We start from the raw sequence: 17,243 nt of genomic DNA, 5'->3' as shown, positions 1-17,243 counted from the left end.
ATTTCAGTTAATAAACCAATAAAAAGCTCACACCCTTATTTGAAAACTAAAAAACATCTTTCGGACAGTAAGTTAGGCCGACTTGTATATTATGCGTCGGGTCGGGTTATGGGCTCCCGGGCATTATTCTATCTTTGGAGGATTTAGTTTCTCTTTCTCTCTATCTCTCTATCTCTCTTTGTTGCGAATCAGACTGAAAACTCAAGGAAAATGGCGGAAGTACTCCGGTAAGTTCGTTGTCTTAGTTCTGGTTAAAATTCTAGACTATTAGCTAAGGATGATAAAGACGAAGTTTAGTTTACTTTCATCATTAACCACCTCCTATATTAGGTTTTGATCGATAATCATAATCATCCTTAAGAATGTGATCTAAAATGGAAATCATGATGGTTGTAGATTTAAGCTAGAGATCTTGTTGATTACTCTACTGACATTCTCGCATCGAAGTTTATGATCGTTTTAATAATAGGTAGACGGATTTGAAGTTTTATCAATTTAATATGACTGAGAAACTCTAATCTGCAGCGGTTCTTCGTCTGATCTGAGTGGAGTAGGAATAATTAGTGCTGGAAATGAGAATGTGTCTGCTGAGCATCTATATGAAGAAAAGAAGATAGACGTAGAAGCAAGAGATCAAAACATTCTGAAGTTTCTTGATTCAACTGATAGCTATTTAACTCTTTACGATTCATTATCGTCAATACTTCGCCAGGTAACTTTACGAAGAAGATGATACTCAGACTTATTTCTGAGATATATGAATCTAACATTTTGATACAAATAGTTGACATTCTGAAGTTTTTCTGTTTCAACTTATGTGATTTCTTGCGATTTAGATTTGAAACATGGTAATGGTTAATACTATATGTTTAATATATTCAGAACACTTGGTCTATGCAGGGATGGATGGAATTGGCGAGTGCACGATATTCTATGGGGCCTTTGCGTATCAACAGTGCTTTATTCAACCATAATGATCAAACTGCTGCTACGACATTACAAGTAAACCAGAAAGATGGTACTTATATCCCCTAATTTTACGTAGTATTGGGACTATTATGCTGTTTTTCCCTTCAAATTTAGTTCTAGAGGTTTCTTTGTCTTGGCACTTTTGTGAACTTTATGATTTGGATATGAAACAACATATCTGTATCACCTACTTCTTTAGAAAAGATACCCTTGATCATTGAATTAGGTAAACTCATTCCTATATGCATTGAATAAGATAAAAGCATGCCTTTTATTTCCTTCAATTTGTCCTTTTTGTCAAACATGTTAGGGTTGAGTGACTGACTTTGGAGGTGGTATATGAATGAAGATAGGTAGTTTGGCAATGGAGGTTAACTTTGTGGAGTTATATTTTGTAATGGAAATCTTCTCTTCTTATATACAATGGATTTTCTTTCATAAACCCTAATTTCTAGTTACATTGTATAATTGGTATCAGAGCAACAAGTTTTGAATTCTATGGTTGAGAATAGGGAGTTATCGTTGTAGAATTAGAATAAAAGAATTTTCATTAAGAAAAAACCAATTACAATCCACATATCATAATGCCTCAAACAAACTTATGTCACTATTTATACTACCAGTAACTAACTTAGCTAGCCTTAACCAACTGTTAGGGTTTACTTAGACAATGGAACAATATGAGAAGCTATAACATAGGTGTCACATTTATAGGGGAAATCTACCCTAAACCCTAAACTTATCTCATAATAATCCTGATCTATTAGGTCAACTGGCCTGACCAATTAACAACAAAGCCCCCTAGTGTTTAACATTATTCCTTTATCAAGAGATTGTTTGATGTGGGTTATTTGTGATTATTTCAAAATAATCCATCATTCTTTCAACCATCAATCACATCATTCAAAACTACCAATAATATTTTGGTACATAAAACAATTTTTTTTCAAATAACCCAAGTTCAAACAAGGCCCAAGATTTTGTTGTCCTTAAGTAAGTGTAATAAATTCCCAAATCCTTTAGAACTAGGCATTTCATTTCAAATGGTTGGAGAATTGGCAATTTGGCATGATATCAATGATAATAGAAATATTTAGTTATTGTTGTTATCGATTAATTCCCATTGCTATCAATCGCCTGTTACTTTAATATTCATTATTTTATCAGTAACTCTGGATGAAGGACCAGCCATCACTGAAGTCACTTTTATAGTTGACAAGCAAGTAAGTTATATTGCAAAAATATTTTGTTCTTCGTTTATGAATTATTAACTGCTTTTACAGTTTCCGATGTTTATCTTTGTATTTTCATCCCTAATAGCTTTCAAAAGTACAAAAAGATCACTATAGGGTAAAAGAATCTGGGCCATCATAAACCCTAACCCAAAAGTTACTTAAGAAGGTAACTATAGCCAATTAACACCTATAAATAGTAGATATATAATATAAAAAACAGGTGAAACCTAGATTGATATATTGGAGAGTTTATATTTGAAAAGGATAAATCAAGTTACATTTGAACAAACGTTTTTAATACTTGAAATGAAATTAAAGATTCTATCCAGATTTTGGGTCGAGTTGACTAGTTTGTTTAAGATTCCACTTTCCATACGTTTAAATACAATCTTTATACTTTTGTTATACTTGATCCAAACATTCATTCCACAATGTATTTGAAATCTTGTTTCACCTTTGCACGATGGGCACAATTCATCCACAATGTTATTTGCTTTGTTATTTTGGTAGATTGAGGAGGAGCGGCCAAAATCACTCAAAGTGTTTGGAACTCTGGTTTCTCCAAAGCTCAGAGCCGCACAGACATCATTCGAATCAGGTACATAAAATCTGCATTATTGTTTTGGCACATATACTAAAAAAACACTGATTTTGTGGAGGGGCAGCTATGGATATCATAGTAGAGATAGCAAACATGAGAGCAAAAACGTTAACCGCTTACAATCAAGTGCGAGAAGAGAAAAGAAATGGTGAAGAAGACAATCAAGTGCGAGAAGAGAAAAGAAATGGTGAAGAAGACGACGATGAAAATGCCAATATTTGTTCATGAAGTTTGCTGGATATATACATGTCAAGAATCCATAAATGAGATCTTTTGTTTACCTTTACAATATTATTATTGTTATGTACTAAATTACTAATACTTTGGAAATTCATTTTCAATTTTAAAATAAATATCAATTTTTTTATTTCCTGATTCATTAGAATAGATAGGGTAAGTAAACTGATCGAACAGGTTTATTTTTTCATTAAAAAAAATTCATTCCAACAGTCGGTTTGTTAAATGAACTTATTCTATCAACATTTTTGTAAATTAAATTATAATGATTTGTGTAAGTTTGTTACTACATCACTAAAATTTAAAATATCTATTTAATTAAAAAAACATTCATATGTATGTGTAAATTTTAATTTTATCGTTTAGTACAAGAAATAGATATTTTTCAATTTTGGTTACATTTTATGACCTTAGAAGATAGTGTTAAATTCCTAAAATTTCAAAATATATATATATATATATATATATATATATATATATATATATATATATATATATATATATATATATATATATATATATATATATATATATATATATATATATATATATATATATATATATATAATGTTTAACTATTAAAATGCATAAAATCACATATAATTGTAAAATGTAAACATGAAAAGGAATTATATATAAAAATTGAAGACAAATTCAGGTACAATTTATGAATTTATTTTCAAGGATTATTTTATTATTAAAACGGTAGAGAATTTATCTCTTAATCAATCAAAGAACTAAGAAATATAACAACAAGAAACCAATAAAACAATACAAGATTTGATATCGGAGTTCGACCCAAAAAAGATGGTCTACGTCTCCGTCGAGCTCTGTTACGAACTCGATTCCACTATCCCAATTGAACGTTTCAGTTACACCTCGTTCTTTATATATATCACTCACACATATAAAAATTTTAACCCACTTGTGTGAATTACTCATATATATAATATAAACAACTTGTCCTAACTATAAGTTTTGGACACTTTATTTAATTGGGCATGACCCATCAACTCAATTTCAACAATCTCCACCTTGGGTTGAAAGGTCTTTCTCTTGTTCTAGTGAAATCGAATATGTTCATCACTTCATTGCTCGAAGCCTTCATTGCACTACATCTCTTGAACTCTAAGAAATCCAAACAATGTCTGAATTTACTTAGAGGTAGTACCTTGGTTCCAACATCAGCCGGGTTATCTTCTGTTCCAACCTTGTTGATTGAAACCACCCCTTGTGCTATCTTCTCTCGAATGAAATGGTGCTTGATATCCACGTGTTTTGTTCTTTTATGGAACACAGGATTCTTGCACAAGTGTAGTGCACTTTGGCTATCTGTGAACACCGTCGCAGGTCCTTCGAACACCTTCAGTTTTGCAGCAGACCCTAAATCTACATTGCTTCCTTTACAGTTTCAGTTGCTGCGATATATTCGGCTTCTGTTGTTGATAAAGCCACTACTGATTGCAACTCGCTCTTCCAACTGATACAGTTACCGTTCACCAAAAAGTAGAAAACCGAAGTTGATTTCCTTGAGTCTTTATCTCTTGCATAATCTGAGTCCACGTAACCAATTACACTAACATCTGCTCCACTTCTTTTCTTGTAACATATCCCCACATCAGTAGTCGAGGCTATGTATCTTAGTAACCACTTCATTGTGAGCCAATGTTCACGGCCTGGACTCGCCATAAACATGCTCAAGACACTAATCGCATGTGCCAAGTCTGGCATGGTACAAACCATTGAGTACATCACAGACCCAACTGCACTTGAATACAGAATCTTTTCCATGTAAGTCTGATCTGACCTGGTTTTTCTCGAGTTCACAGACGACATCAGATACTGATTCGTGATCGGCAACTTTGCTGGCTTGGCTCCTCGAATTTTGAACTTATCAATCACCTTCTCGAGATAGCCCTGTTGGCTGAGAGTCATTACACCATTCTTCCTGTCTCTCTTAATCCTTATCCCATGAATCTTAGCAATTTTGCCTAAGTTTTTCATATCAAACTCGGAACTTAGAACAATCTTCAACTTCTTCACACTTGAAGCTTCTTTGCTGATTAGTAGAATATCATCTACATATAGCAGAAGATAATCAACTTCAAGTATATTCTTCCCTCTGAAGTATAAACAAGTATCATAGCTACTCCTCATAAAGCCTTGTTGAGTAATAAACGCATTAAACCGTAAGTACCACTGCTTTGGTGATTGTTTGAGTCCATACAACGACTTCCTAAGCAAACACATCATTCTTTTGATGAACTTTGAACCCTTCTGGCTGCTCCATACAGATGGTTTCCTCTAGATTTCCATGAAGAAACGCAGTCTTAACATCCATCTGTACTAACTCAAGATCGAACTGAGTTACCAACGAGAGCATTATCCAAATGGTTTTGTACTTAACAACTGGTGAGAAGATCTCATTATAGTCCACTCCTTACATTTGAGAGAATCCTTTAACAACTAATCTTTCTTTGTACTTGACCCCTACCTTCCTTGATCTTATATATCCACTTGCACTTGATCACAGATTGTTTGACAGGCCTCGGAACAATCTCCCAAGTTGAATTCTTATAAAGAGAATTCATTTCTTTTCTTCATAGCTTCCATCCACTGGATCTATCACTAGAACTCAAAGTCTTTTTGAAATCTTCTGGCTCAGTTTTGTCCAACTCAACTGCTGTCATAAACACATATGCCAACATATCGGTATAAGCTGAGAACTCATACCTCTGGATGGGTTTTGGTTGCCTATTTTCCCTGTCCCTTGCGAGTTGATAACTAGCTTCCAACTGAGCTGTAACTTCCTCGTCTTGTGCCACAACATGTTCAACATTAGTAAACTCAACCTGATTATCAACAACCATTTCAATGTCTTGATCTGAAACCAATGGCTTCACCTGACCATGATCCCCTGTATTACTCTCCATTTGACCAGTCCACTGCTCGCTTATACCCGATTCACCATGATTAGTTCTAGATTAATTTTGAGAGAAACATACAAACTCCTCTTCATTGAATACTACGTCTCTGCTATTTATGGTTTTAAAACCACCCGACAGTCTTAACCACAGCCTATAACCTTTCACTCCTCGAGGATACCCAGAGAACACACATTTCACTTTTTGATGAGCAAAGACTATGCATTCAAATGGTCTAAGATGAGACAGATCTGGAGGCTTACCAATCCACATTTCTTCAAGAGTTTTGAACTCAATTGTTGTCGATGGACATCGATTCACCAAATATGCTGCTGTCATTACACCTTCACCCCAGAAGGACTTGGACAAACCTGCCCCGAAAAGCATCTATTGAGACTTATCTATCAAAGTTCGATTCATTCGCTCAATAACTCCGTTTTGTTGGGGGTGTGGATCAAACTGTTTTATGTCTTTGAACCCCTAGCTCACGACAATGACTATCAAATACTTCGTTGCAAAACTTTAACCCATTATCTGTTCTCAGGGTTTTTAACTTTCACCAAATATGTTTTGAACTTCTCAAATGTATCACTTTTGTGTTTCAGAAGATAAACTCATACTTTACGAGAATAATCATCTACGATTGACAAAAAGTACGAGTTACCTCCATGTGTTGATGTTTTCTCAGGACCCCACAAGTCTGAATGGACATACTCCAACATGTCATTGGATTTGTGAACCCTGGTCTTAAATTTCTGTCGATGCTGCTTGCCTAACACGCAATGCTCGCAAAAGTTTAGACACTTGACTCTATCTGAGCCTAATATATTCTTGTCGCTGAGAATCCGCAAACTTTTTTCAATGATGTGACCGAGCCTCCGATGCCAAATCGTGGCCTTCTTGTCTTCATCTGAAACTACAAGTGCAGACTATCTCGACACAGTTTCACCAATCAGGTGATATAAACTTTCTTGCTTGATACCTTGCATCATTAACCTGTTTTCCTTCATTATCTTCATCTTCCCCGACATTATCTAATTTGTGTATCCCAAGTCATCAAGAATACCGAGAGAGACGATATTTCATGACAACTGAAGCACGAACCTGACTTGTTTCAAAATCTTTACAACACCATCGAACATTTTTATGCTGACATCTCCAATACCTTCTACTTGACATGTATTGTTATTTCTCATCAGCACCTTGCAACCACTCAGTTTCTGAAAATTATAGATCCAATCTTTTTTTGTACGTCATGTGGAAAGTACAACCGGAATCAAGAACCCAGTCCCTTCTAGCATCTTCCATTGACGCCATTAAGACCTCTCCACTATCATAGCCATCACCATAATTCGCAGATTCTTTAGTCTCCACTTGTTTTTTCTTGTTATATTTTAGCCAACTATAGCAATGGTTTCGAAGATGACCAACAGTTCCACAATCATAACATTTTCTTGTTTTCGTAGATTCTGATTGTGATGTTTTGCTTTTCTTGTCTTTCGATTTGTTATTGGTGCGATGTTGCCCTTTGAAAAGTTTTTCCCTTTGGCCATGTAATTCTCACCATTCGAACTTGCTTTCTTTTCTGTTCTTAATTCCAACTCTCTCGACTTTAATGTCGAAATCACCTCTTTAAAAGTGATACTTGATCGTCCATATTTGATCGCATTACGGACTTTTTTGTAGAATTCGGGAAGAGAGTTAAGGGTGATTATTGCTTAATGTTCATTGCTCATTGCTTCGTTCTCGCCTGAGTTTGCCAACTCGATATTGAGTTTCAAGAACTCATCAAGATTCTGAGTAAGAGTTTTTTCTGACATCATCTTGTAACTGAACAACCTTTCCTTCAAGTAAATCTTGTTGATCAAAGATTTGGATTGGAACAGCTCGTCTATGCGCCTCCACATCGATGCCGGAGTCTTCTCATTGTCTATGAACCGGATTACAGAATCTGAGAGATGAAAAATGATCGTGCCAATCGCTGTCTCTGTCATCTCGATCTTTTGATCTTTACTCATCTCTAGTGGCCACGAGACTGGTTCTTCTAGAATTCACAAAAGATGCTGCTATGCCAAGAGAGCCCTGATTTTTCGCTGCCAAATGCGAAAATCTCCATTGCCATCGAACTTGTCAATGTCAGTCTTCATGCTTGAGATGGACTGCCACTGGAATTTCCAAGGTGCCGTTTTCTGTGTTGATTTCTTTCTTGTATAATATTGAACTTTGTCCACTTTGTCTCTTTCTGCGCCTGAGTCAGAATCTTCCTTATCCGTATCACTAGCCAACATTAACGACCTTTCCAAAATTCCTCAAAATTCTTCAAGATTGATTTTAATCTTGCCCAACCCGAGCTCTGATACCACTGTAGAGAATTTCTCTTCTAATCAATCAAAGAATTAAGAAATATAACATCAAGAAACCAATAAAATAACACAAGATTTAATATCGGAGTTCGACCCAAAAAAGATGGTCTACATCTCCGACTCCGTCAAGCTCTGTTACAAACTCGATTCAACTATCACAATTAAACATTTCAGTTAAACCTCGTTCTTTGTATATGTCACTTATATATATATATATATATATATATATATATATATATATATATATATATATATATATATATATATAACTAACTTAAGCCTGAACACCTTATTTGATTGGACCTTACCCATCAACTCAAATTCAACATAAACAAATATGACAATTAGTTTATAAATATGTGTCAGATTAATATAAATAATGTTTTTCAAATGTGACAAGAAAATATATAAAAAGTGAAAAAAAAAATAATGTTTTCAAACGAAGCCAATAACAACATTTTAAAATGTTGAGAATATATTCAATCCCAATAATGTTGTTTTCATCTGTCTGAAAGAAGAATGATAAACCAATCACACCAAATTTTTATAGTTAAAAATAAACATATAAGAACAAAAAAAAAAAAATACAAATTCACTCATAACAGAAATTACAAAGTGATAAAAAAAATATAAAAAAGAAGTCTTTTGCAACATGTCATTCTCTTCATGATATAACAAACAACAGTGTACAGAAAAAAAAAACGATTTTCAAAAAGCATTCCAATTGTCGGACCTACTCTTCTTAGGAGTTTCATTCTCCGACGATACCTTAAACGGGCCACTAGAACCAAACGGATCCGAATCATCAAATGAAAACCCCCGACTGTGATCATACCCTTTAGTACTATTGATAGAATCGAACCTTGAAAGAGTTCCTTGATTATGATCAAAGCCTGACCGAGAATCTTGACCAATATCGAAATTCCCATGAGAACTATTGACTGAATCGAATCTAGACAAAGTCTCAGGCCTTGAAGATGAAGAAAATCCATGATCATTAAACGAGTCAAATCTGTTGTTGTCGAAGAAATGGTCGGTTGATCCAACACTGAATCTCGATGGAGAGTTACCAGCACGAGAGAGTGGAGAATTCGGAACAGAATCCTCAAAGTTGAATAAGCTTTTGTTGCGAAAAGCGTTTTCTGTATGTGGAGAGGATGATCCTCCTTTTGGACTAGAATCAAACTGTTTCTCTCCGTGGTTTCCGAAACCCGATCCCTGTAAGAAAAACAGAGAGATTGCGAGAAAACTCAATTTCATGTTTCTACCAACCAAGTTCATTTACCTGCTTCATACGTAAACACAATTTCGTCTGAACGTGGAATGAGCATACGAAAAACAACTTTAACCTTTGAATATTAATTAAATTACATCATTATAAGGGTAAAACAATCTTTAAATACTTTTTCCGACACTAATTTCACATTTTATCAAATCAACTTCCATACCAAATACTTAAATTCCGTTATTTTCATTAGGTTTATTTAAACATTTATTTCTCGTACACTTATTTAATTTGTCATATAATATTCAATATTCAACACTTAATTTTCAGTTTTATCAATCACACCCTAAGAACTTGTAACTTACCGAGAAGATAGAATTTCAACTAAACATCACACCTATCTTTGGCATCTTCGTGTCTTATTTATAGTAATATCTATAATCAACTTCTTATTAAACAGGATTAACCGCTACCACTCTCATATCAGATGTCAACACTAAACGAGTTCGATTCTCACTTAAACCTTAAGTTGATGTAATCAGGACTAGAGGACCAAAACTAGAACACATAAAAATTCATATAAGCAATGAGAATCATCAACACATTTGAAGATAGATTAGGAATAATTTACCTTAGTGTTATCCGTGTTGAAGCCCCACACTGAATCAATATCATCATTATTGTCGAAACTACCCCACATTTGCTCATCGAAGCCTCCTCCACTAAGAGACAGCAAGAAAAGAGTATATTACTAAAGGAGAAAAGGACAGGGGCAATAATTCAGTATTAAAATGAAAGAACAAAAACTACTACTCGTTCTACCTATGGGCTTCTCTATCTGCATCGGGGCTCTTTTTGAAATGATCATCAGAATAGTCCCGATATGGACTGTCGAATGCTGTTTGCCCGATTGGACTCCCAGATGGACTTTTCCCTGATTCATTGTCACTATGAGCATAGGCAGATTCACCCTGAATCGAATTATCACCTTTGACAAAATGTTTATCTGAAGCACCGTCTACACGTGACAATGACTCAGAAGACAAACTTCCATTTGGAGAATAATTTTCTTTTTCTAAAGAAGCCGAACTTTCTTTGGTTGGTACAGAAACATCATGCAAAAATCCTGCAACAAAGTTTGTCAGGATACATATAAACCCCTGTTCTGGTATACATTTTATTCAAGTTGACCATGATCTCGAAAATTCTACCTTTGTTATGTTTGCCAAAAATGATCTATAAAATAATTTGGATCTTGATCCATAAAATAATCTAATCATGATCCAGAAAACAAATTGCATACCAAACTGAACAAAATATTACACTATAAAAAATAACTTGTATACCAAATGAAGCAACAAAAATTACAAAAAAAATCTTATACCAAACCAGGAAAAGAAAAACTTTCATTTTTAACTTAGCATTTTTCCAATGGGATTGTCAATGTGACAACGTTCGCGACAAAATACAAGTTTCCAAATAGGCTTCTCCGAAGTATTGATGCTTGAGCAGAAGTAAATATAAGAAAGTAAAAGGGCATAAGTATGTGAATAAGTTAGGAAGCTGACCTTCATCTTCAAACTTATCCCAATCTTCATCCCAAACAGCTGCTACCTCAGGAATCCCAGGTTGCCAGCCTAAACAAAAAGGTATAGCGAACATGAATCACATGACACGATCTACCACATATGAAACAAAATATGAATGATGAATCAATCCTTGTTATATCTACTGAAGAACATGGAAAATAATTGGAGAATGGAATAAGTAAGGCAACAGCTAAACACAAACAAATCAACATAATTTTTCATGAAGGGTAGATATAAACATAGAAAACAGTTCTTCATATGACAAGTAGAATGCACTTTAAAGAAAATATGTTGCAGCTGAAATGAACCTAATATGATATGGATACAAACCCCTAGGTCCTTTTCCTTCTCCATTTTTTAATTTACATTGGTTTTCTTTGACAGTTTTTTAGTTGTTGGTTGAGGTGATATAATCACAAATGACATGTTAAGTGGAGAATCTACCAGTAGGAAGTTCAATAACTGCCGATGATTTCACATCTATTCCATGTTTTTTGCATCGTTCAGTTAAAGCCTTCACAAGCTCCTCAAGTTCTGATTGTATGCGATCAGCACGAACCTGTATTCACCCTCCCATAGTTGTTAGAAAAGACAAAGCTTTATTCAAAATGATGCAAAAAGGCTCAACAATTAACTTCTTAAGGATTACCTGAAGAAGCCCATCTACACTACCACCTTGTTCAACTTTAATAATTGCCTGACTTAGTTCAGTCTTTCTCTCCTACATATATCAATATGATAAGGAAGTTCAACATAAGGAAAATTAATGTTTTTTTAGATGTGCACATGAAAGATTGAATTGATCTCTAGTCATAAAAAAATAAACTAGGGATGAACGAGTAGCCCAACCCGCCCCTATCCAAACCAAAAAAAAAACATTTGATACGCCGGATACATGATCTTGCTAGAGTATAAATCAATCTATTATATAGGGTCAAGCCAAATAACCGAAACAAAAAGATCTGCAATCACCCCCTAGTTTGTACTCAAAGTTGGTGGCATTTGAAATATATAATGTTGAGATCCAAGAAGAAATTTTGCACATATAAACCAACTTGAAAGTAGGTAACATTTGTTCATTTATGATTTTAGCTAACACTCGTTAACATCTAACTTGGTAAATATTGACTTATTTTTTTGTTTGTTTAAAATATGAAATAAGCATATGCTCAATTGCCCATAAATAAGGCAATTTAGGCTTCGTATTGTTCCTAAGTTGTGGTTGGCTGCTGTTCAGCACTTCAATTGCCTTTGTTCAATTGGAAGATTTATTGTGTCTTTCAGTTGTTGTCTATCTACTATATTCAACTTCATTTTAAACAATTATTAACTATTACTATTTGCTACTGCAGATAGACTTGATTTTGTAGGCATCTTTGTAACAAACAAAGTTTGATCAATTGGAAAACTTATTTGAAATTGTTATTTTGTTGGTGTTTTGAACTTGAATTCGTTAATTAATTGTTTTGAAGTTAGTTCGCAACCAATTGGGTGGTGAATTTCTCAATGCGTAGGGTCGGATATCCAAAAAATTGACAAATACGTTTGATTTGCATAATATAATTGAGTGTAAACCGGTCTACTAGGGCTAGATTAATATTAAGCCAAATAATCGATCCGCGATAAGCCCTAGAAAAAATTACAAATAAAGTTCTTCACCTGAATATCACGGAAAGTAGCCTCTTCTATAGTCAATTTTGAGGCACCTTCTGCAACCTGCTTGTATTTTTCTTCATACTTCTTCCCAAGTAATTCAGACTGAAATATGAAAAATATAGCATCATGGACCTTTTCCACAGCTAAAAGCAGGCATAACACACTTTTGCAAGTAGCATTATCAACATATCAAATCTAAGCACTATGAAGCTAGGAATCCACAAAAGTACCTCACGCTTATCTGCAATTGCCCTTTCTGTGATCTCATTAAGTCTGTTATCACACCGACTTTTATACAAAACCTGGAAAATATGCCAAAAAGAAATAATCGGAAAACATGATACATCAAAACTCCATGACACTGCACAATCATGTCGTGGAACAGTTCAATATAATTATACGCAATCATATATTGATACTAGGAAGGTAACTAATCACCAGGTCCTGCATTTTTGTTCTGTAGAATTCAAGCTTCTCTTTTGAGTCCAGAATAAGTTTATCCTTGTCTTCAATCTGCCCAAAAAAAAAGAGTTTTTAGAAACAATACTCTTTCATCCCCATAAAAAGTCAGTTATTCTAGGATAGGCCAGCCATCAGATTATGAAAAATCACAATATCTCAGACAATGAGCAACGTAAATTAGTACCTTTTTCACTGGCTCTGCCATCTCCTGAAACATAGGATCTGCAGAATTTGGTTCCCCGTTACTCCTTTGTTCCATATTAGAATTGGCAATCAATGACTTTTCTTGATTAAATTGAATATTTCGATCATTGTGGGGTACAGTTGCAGGAATTGGAGGTCTAGGACCAGCAGCTGGTGCCATTGGCTGAGAACCAGGTATCCCTTGTTGTGGCCTAAAACCTAAGACAAGAATCACAAATTGATCAGTATCATGTCTAGAAGGTGAAGGTCCAAACTATTTGAGTATGAGTAGAGGATACCAGCAGTTGCACCCCAGGATGAACCTCCATAAGCAGTAGGCTGGCCTGTAAGCGATAAAAGAGTCTCATCAAGCAATACATTGCTTGGAAGTGTTGGTGGAAGCGGCCGGCCTTCTCTGAAGCGCTCCAATAGATAGAGGGCTATACAAAATTCCCTCAAAGAAAGCATACTATCATTGTCTTGATCTGACAAATCCCAGACCTGCCTCAAGATCTCTGGATAAGCCAAAGGTGATAACATTCATCAGTAACCAAATGGTAATCCTTACCTGAATCTAATTTGTATTTTGGGAAACTATTCTAGGCCTTCTCCTTTTCATCAAAGTCATATTTATTATTGGGCATTCCGTTAGTAGCAATAAAGCAAGTAAATGCAAACAGGATTGACACAAAGAGGATATAAGAATTATACACCTTCATCACACAAGTTCTATTTCAATCTACAAAAATAAGATAAGGAAATCCATTGACCCCATATCTGTACTTTCCAACAAAAGTTAAAATGGGTAAGATCAGAAGACTGGTTGATAAGAAAAACACAATGCTGTGATAGCAACCCAAAACATTGTATACTTGCAGACTATTGTTTTCAGTGTTTGTTAAGCAGCCCATGTCTATACAGAACACATACGTAAGTGTTTTTCAACATGGATAGATATTGTTTTCCAATTCTCTATAAAAAGTTATACGGGAAATTTTTACTGTGGACGTGATTTTGCGCTTACAGCAGTTTTAACTAATTTTCTTTTCGAAAACTTATAAAATTATACAAAGAATAATAATTTTTTATATATTTGATAACTAGAAAATCTAGGAAATACTGATACCTGGTAAAACAGTTTATGGAAAACTCAAGGGAAATTAAATTTTCTATTAGTAAATCGTCCATCAATGTTCTCATCTCTATATACATATATTGCATTATATGACATCTTGTTAGCCAAAACACAAACAGAAATGAAATAGCAGCACTACTTTTCCATGCTTGACATAGTTAAAATACAAAATAGTGGGACAACCTTAAACTAGCCACGCAACAAAGGACAGAAGAATGTACCTCTTGGAAGTCTCCAACTGAGGAACAGGCTGCGGGCCTGCTCACCAGTAATTTTACCATCTCTGTCTGTGTCTACTTCAACAAACACCTTCATGTACTTCTGGACACCAGCTGATGTCATTTTCGGCCACTGAATCTGCGGTTGATTCAAAGCAGAGTTTCCAGGCCCAGTAGGTACTGCAGATGGTGGGTGAGAGGTGAAGTTTTGAGATGGAACCGGTTGGATTTGTTTAGGTATTGATTGGACTTGCTGCAGTCCCCCTGTTAATGGCCGGGAAAAACCACTTTGTAAAGACTGAAATGGGTCTGCCTTAGATGATGACTGTGATACGTTGGCTACAGGTAAGGGGTTAACTGGGGCAGATGCACTGCTCATAGAAGGCACAAGTGCCAAAGGGTTATTCTTTGACAAAGATTGGGAAGCAGAAAACACGTCACCACCAAAACTTGGATCCAAAGCCATGTTCATAGAGCTGGGACGTGCTTGTGAAGGCTTGGTTGCAGAAAATGGAGCTGCTGACAGGGAATCCAGTGGTTTAGCTGTAGCTGAAGCAGTTGGCCTAGTCATTCCCAGATCAGGGGTCAGAGATACACCAGATGGCATTCCACTGGTATTTCCACCCAACCATCCACCAGAAACATTTGAATTTGGAAATCCAACTGCTGCTGGGTTACCTCCTCTGGGAAAATCAGGAATTCCAACCTGTGAAGGTTGGGGGGCACTGACAGCAGAAGATACCAGAGGTGGCCTAGTTGTTTGGTTCCCTTGCGAAGGAAAATATTGCTGATTCATACCTGTAATTTGGGGTGCCTGTCCCCTGAAGCCAAGATTTGGTGTTGTTGGTCGTGTAACAGCACCTATCTGTGGTACAGGTGCTGCAAGCATTGCATTTGGTTGAGGCGCTGCAGGCATTGCATTTGGTTGAGGCGCTGCAGGCATTGCATTTGGTTGAGGCGCTGCAAGAGCTGCAAGATTGATTTGTGGAGGAGGGATCTTAGCCGAAGCAGGGCCATAGAGCGCTGCTTTTACCATGTCTGGAGTTAATTCACGTTTACTCTGAGCAACAGTAACAAGCTTGAGAGCATTATAAAATTCAGCACGACCAAGGAAACCGCTCTGTCTCTGATCAGCATTCATCCATATCTGTAACCAGGGTATCAAATTTGGCGAAATTACAGATCTTCCAATAGAAAACTAATTTCCGAAGTTCAGAAGAAGAACTAAAGTGAAAAGACTAAGCAAATCTACAAATATCTTCAATTTATCACATAAACATTCATTCTAGAAAAGGTCTTTTGAAGTGTAATTAACCAATGATAAATTCATAGTAGTATAATCAAGACCCAAACTAAGATGCTAAATCACGTCAATAACATTTTCCAATTTCCTTCTAGAAATGAAATCCCAATGCTCTCGAGTACCAAAATGAACAAGTAAAAGAAATTGATAAGCTCAACAGAAACAATAATTCATTTTAGTCTTGTGTAAACCAGAGTTCCAAGATTGATAAATTCTACAATCGAAATCGAGAAAACAACCTGAGCAAGAACTGGTTTAGACAAGCCGGATCCCTGAAAGAATGCAACAGCTTCATTTCCACTGATCCTTCCATCCCGATCCAGGTCGGCTCTTTGAAAGTATGCCTCGAATAGATCCATTGCTGCCATTTTTTCAGCTCAATATCAGTACTAAACGAATTTCGTATGTGAATCCGCCGATTGCATAAAAAGCAAACTAGGTAAATGAATCGGCAGCGTCTGGAAGAAGCTAAAAGATGAGATCAATCAAGGAAATGAATCAACTCATAGAAATCGATCAGATAGAGAAGAAAGAAGAAGAAATTAGGGATTTTTTGAAGAATTTCATCATATGTACCAGATTCAAGAATCACTGCTCCGATCCATAGAAAAAACAAGAAAAATAAAAAATAAATTGACAATTATTATTTTTATTTGAAAATTGAATTTTATTTTGTTGACAATCCATTGACAAATATGTTTTTATTTTGTTTTTAAAACTAAATATATATATATATATAATAAAATCATAAAAGTATAATGGATAAGATATTTTCTAGTTTGATATAACATTAGTTTTTGAAATACAATTATAGAATATTTTGGATCATGATTACAGTAATATATATTTGTAAAAAAATGGCTATTAAATTATAATCCAAATTATAGTCATTTTCAAAAGATATAATTTTTAAATCATAGTTTATAAATAAAAATTATTAGTAACTCTCATTTAAATTATAGTATTTTTATTAATAATTATAAAGCTTTGTATGAACACAATCCAATCTATAAATGTCACTAACAAATTACTTAATATTAATTACAACTAGCATTTAACCCGTGCATTTGCACGAGTAATAATATAAAAAACTGTAAAAAAAATTAGGGATAACATTTTTAATTTTATTTTTAATCGTTTTAA

At 34.9% G+C, this 17,243-nt stretch overlaps 2 protein-coding genes across 2 annotated transcripts; one reads left to right on the top strand and one right to left on the bottom strand.

Moving 5' to 3' along the window:
• The first annotated feature begins 129 nt into the window (after nucleotides 1–129).
• LOC124927072 lies at nucleotides 130–3,172 on the top strand. Its single transcript, XM_047467416.1, has 7 exons — nucleotides 130–227; nucleotides 526–712; nucleotides 901–1,018; nucleotides 2,137–2,192; nucleotides 2,715–2,802; nucleotides 2,870–2,953; nucleotides 2,993–3,172. Exons 1-7 carry the CDS (start codon nucleotides 211–213, stop codon nucleotides 3,031–3,033), a joined length of 591 nt encoding a protein of 196 aa, XP_047323372.1. The 5' UTR covers nucleotides 130–210; the 3' UTR covers nucleotides 3,034–3,172.
• Nucleotides 3,173–8,788: 5,616 nt separating this feature from the next.
• On the bottom strand, nucleotides 8,789–16,663 carry LOC124923809 (actin cytoskeleton-regulatory complex protein pan1). The gene is made up of 13 exons (XM_047463787.1): nucleotides 16,340–16,663; nucleotides 14,801–15,944; nucleotides 13,744–13,959; nucleotides 13,446–13,663; nucleotides 13,238–13,312; nucleotides 13,030–13,101; nucleotides 12,803–12,901; nucleotides 11,793–11,864; nucleotides 11,588–11,702; nucleotides 11,123–11,191; nucleotides 10,377–10,680; nucleotides 10,186–10,276; nucleotides 8,789–9,547 (listed from the first exon to the last, which is right to left on the bottom strand). Exons 1-13 carry the CDS (start codon nucleotides 16,466–16,468, stop codon nucleotides 9,038–9,040), a joined length of 3,114 nt encoding a protein of 1,037 aa, XP_047319743.1. The 5' UTR covers nucleotides 16,469–16,663; the 3' UTR covers nucleotides 8,789–9,037.
• Nucleotides 16,664–17,243: the final 580 nt, after the last annotated feature.

Source organism: Impatiens glandulifera, chromosome 2, assembly GCF_907164915.1.
Source record: "Impatiens glandulifera chromosome 2, dImpGla2.1, whole genome shotgun sequence".
Taxonomy (NCBI): Eukaryota; Viridiplantae; Streptophyta; class Magnoliopsida; order Ericales; family Balsaminaceae; genus Impatiens; species Impatiens glandulifera.
The sequence above is the reverse complement of the archived record's forward strand: the minus strand, read 5'-3'. Positions and strand labels throughout refer to the sequence as shown.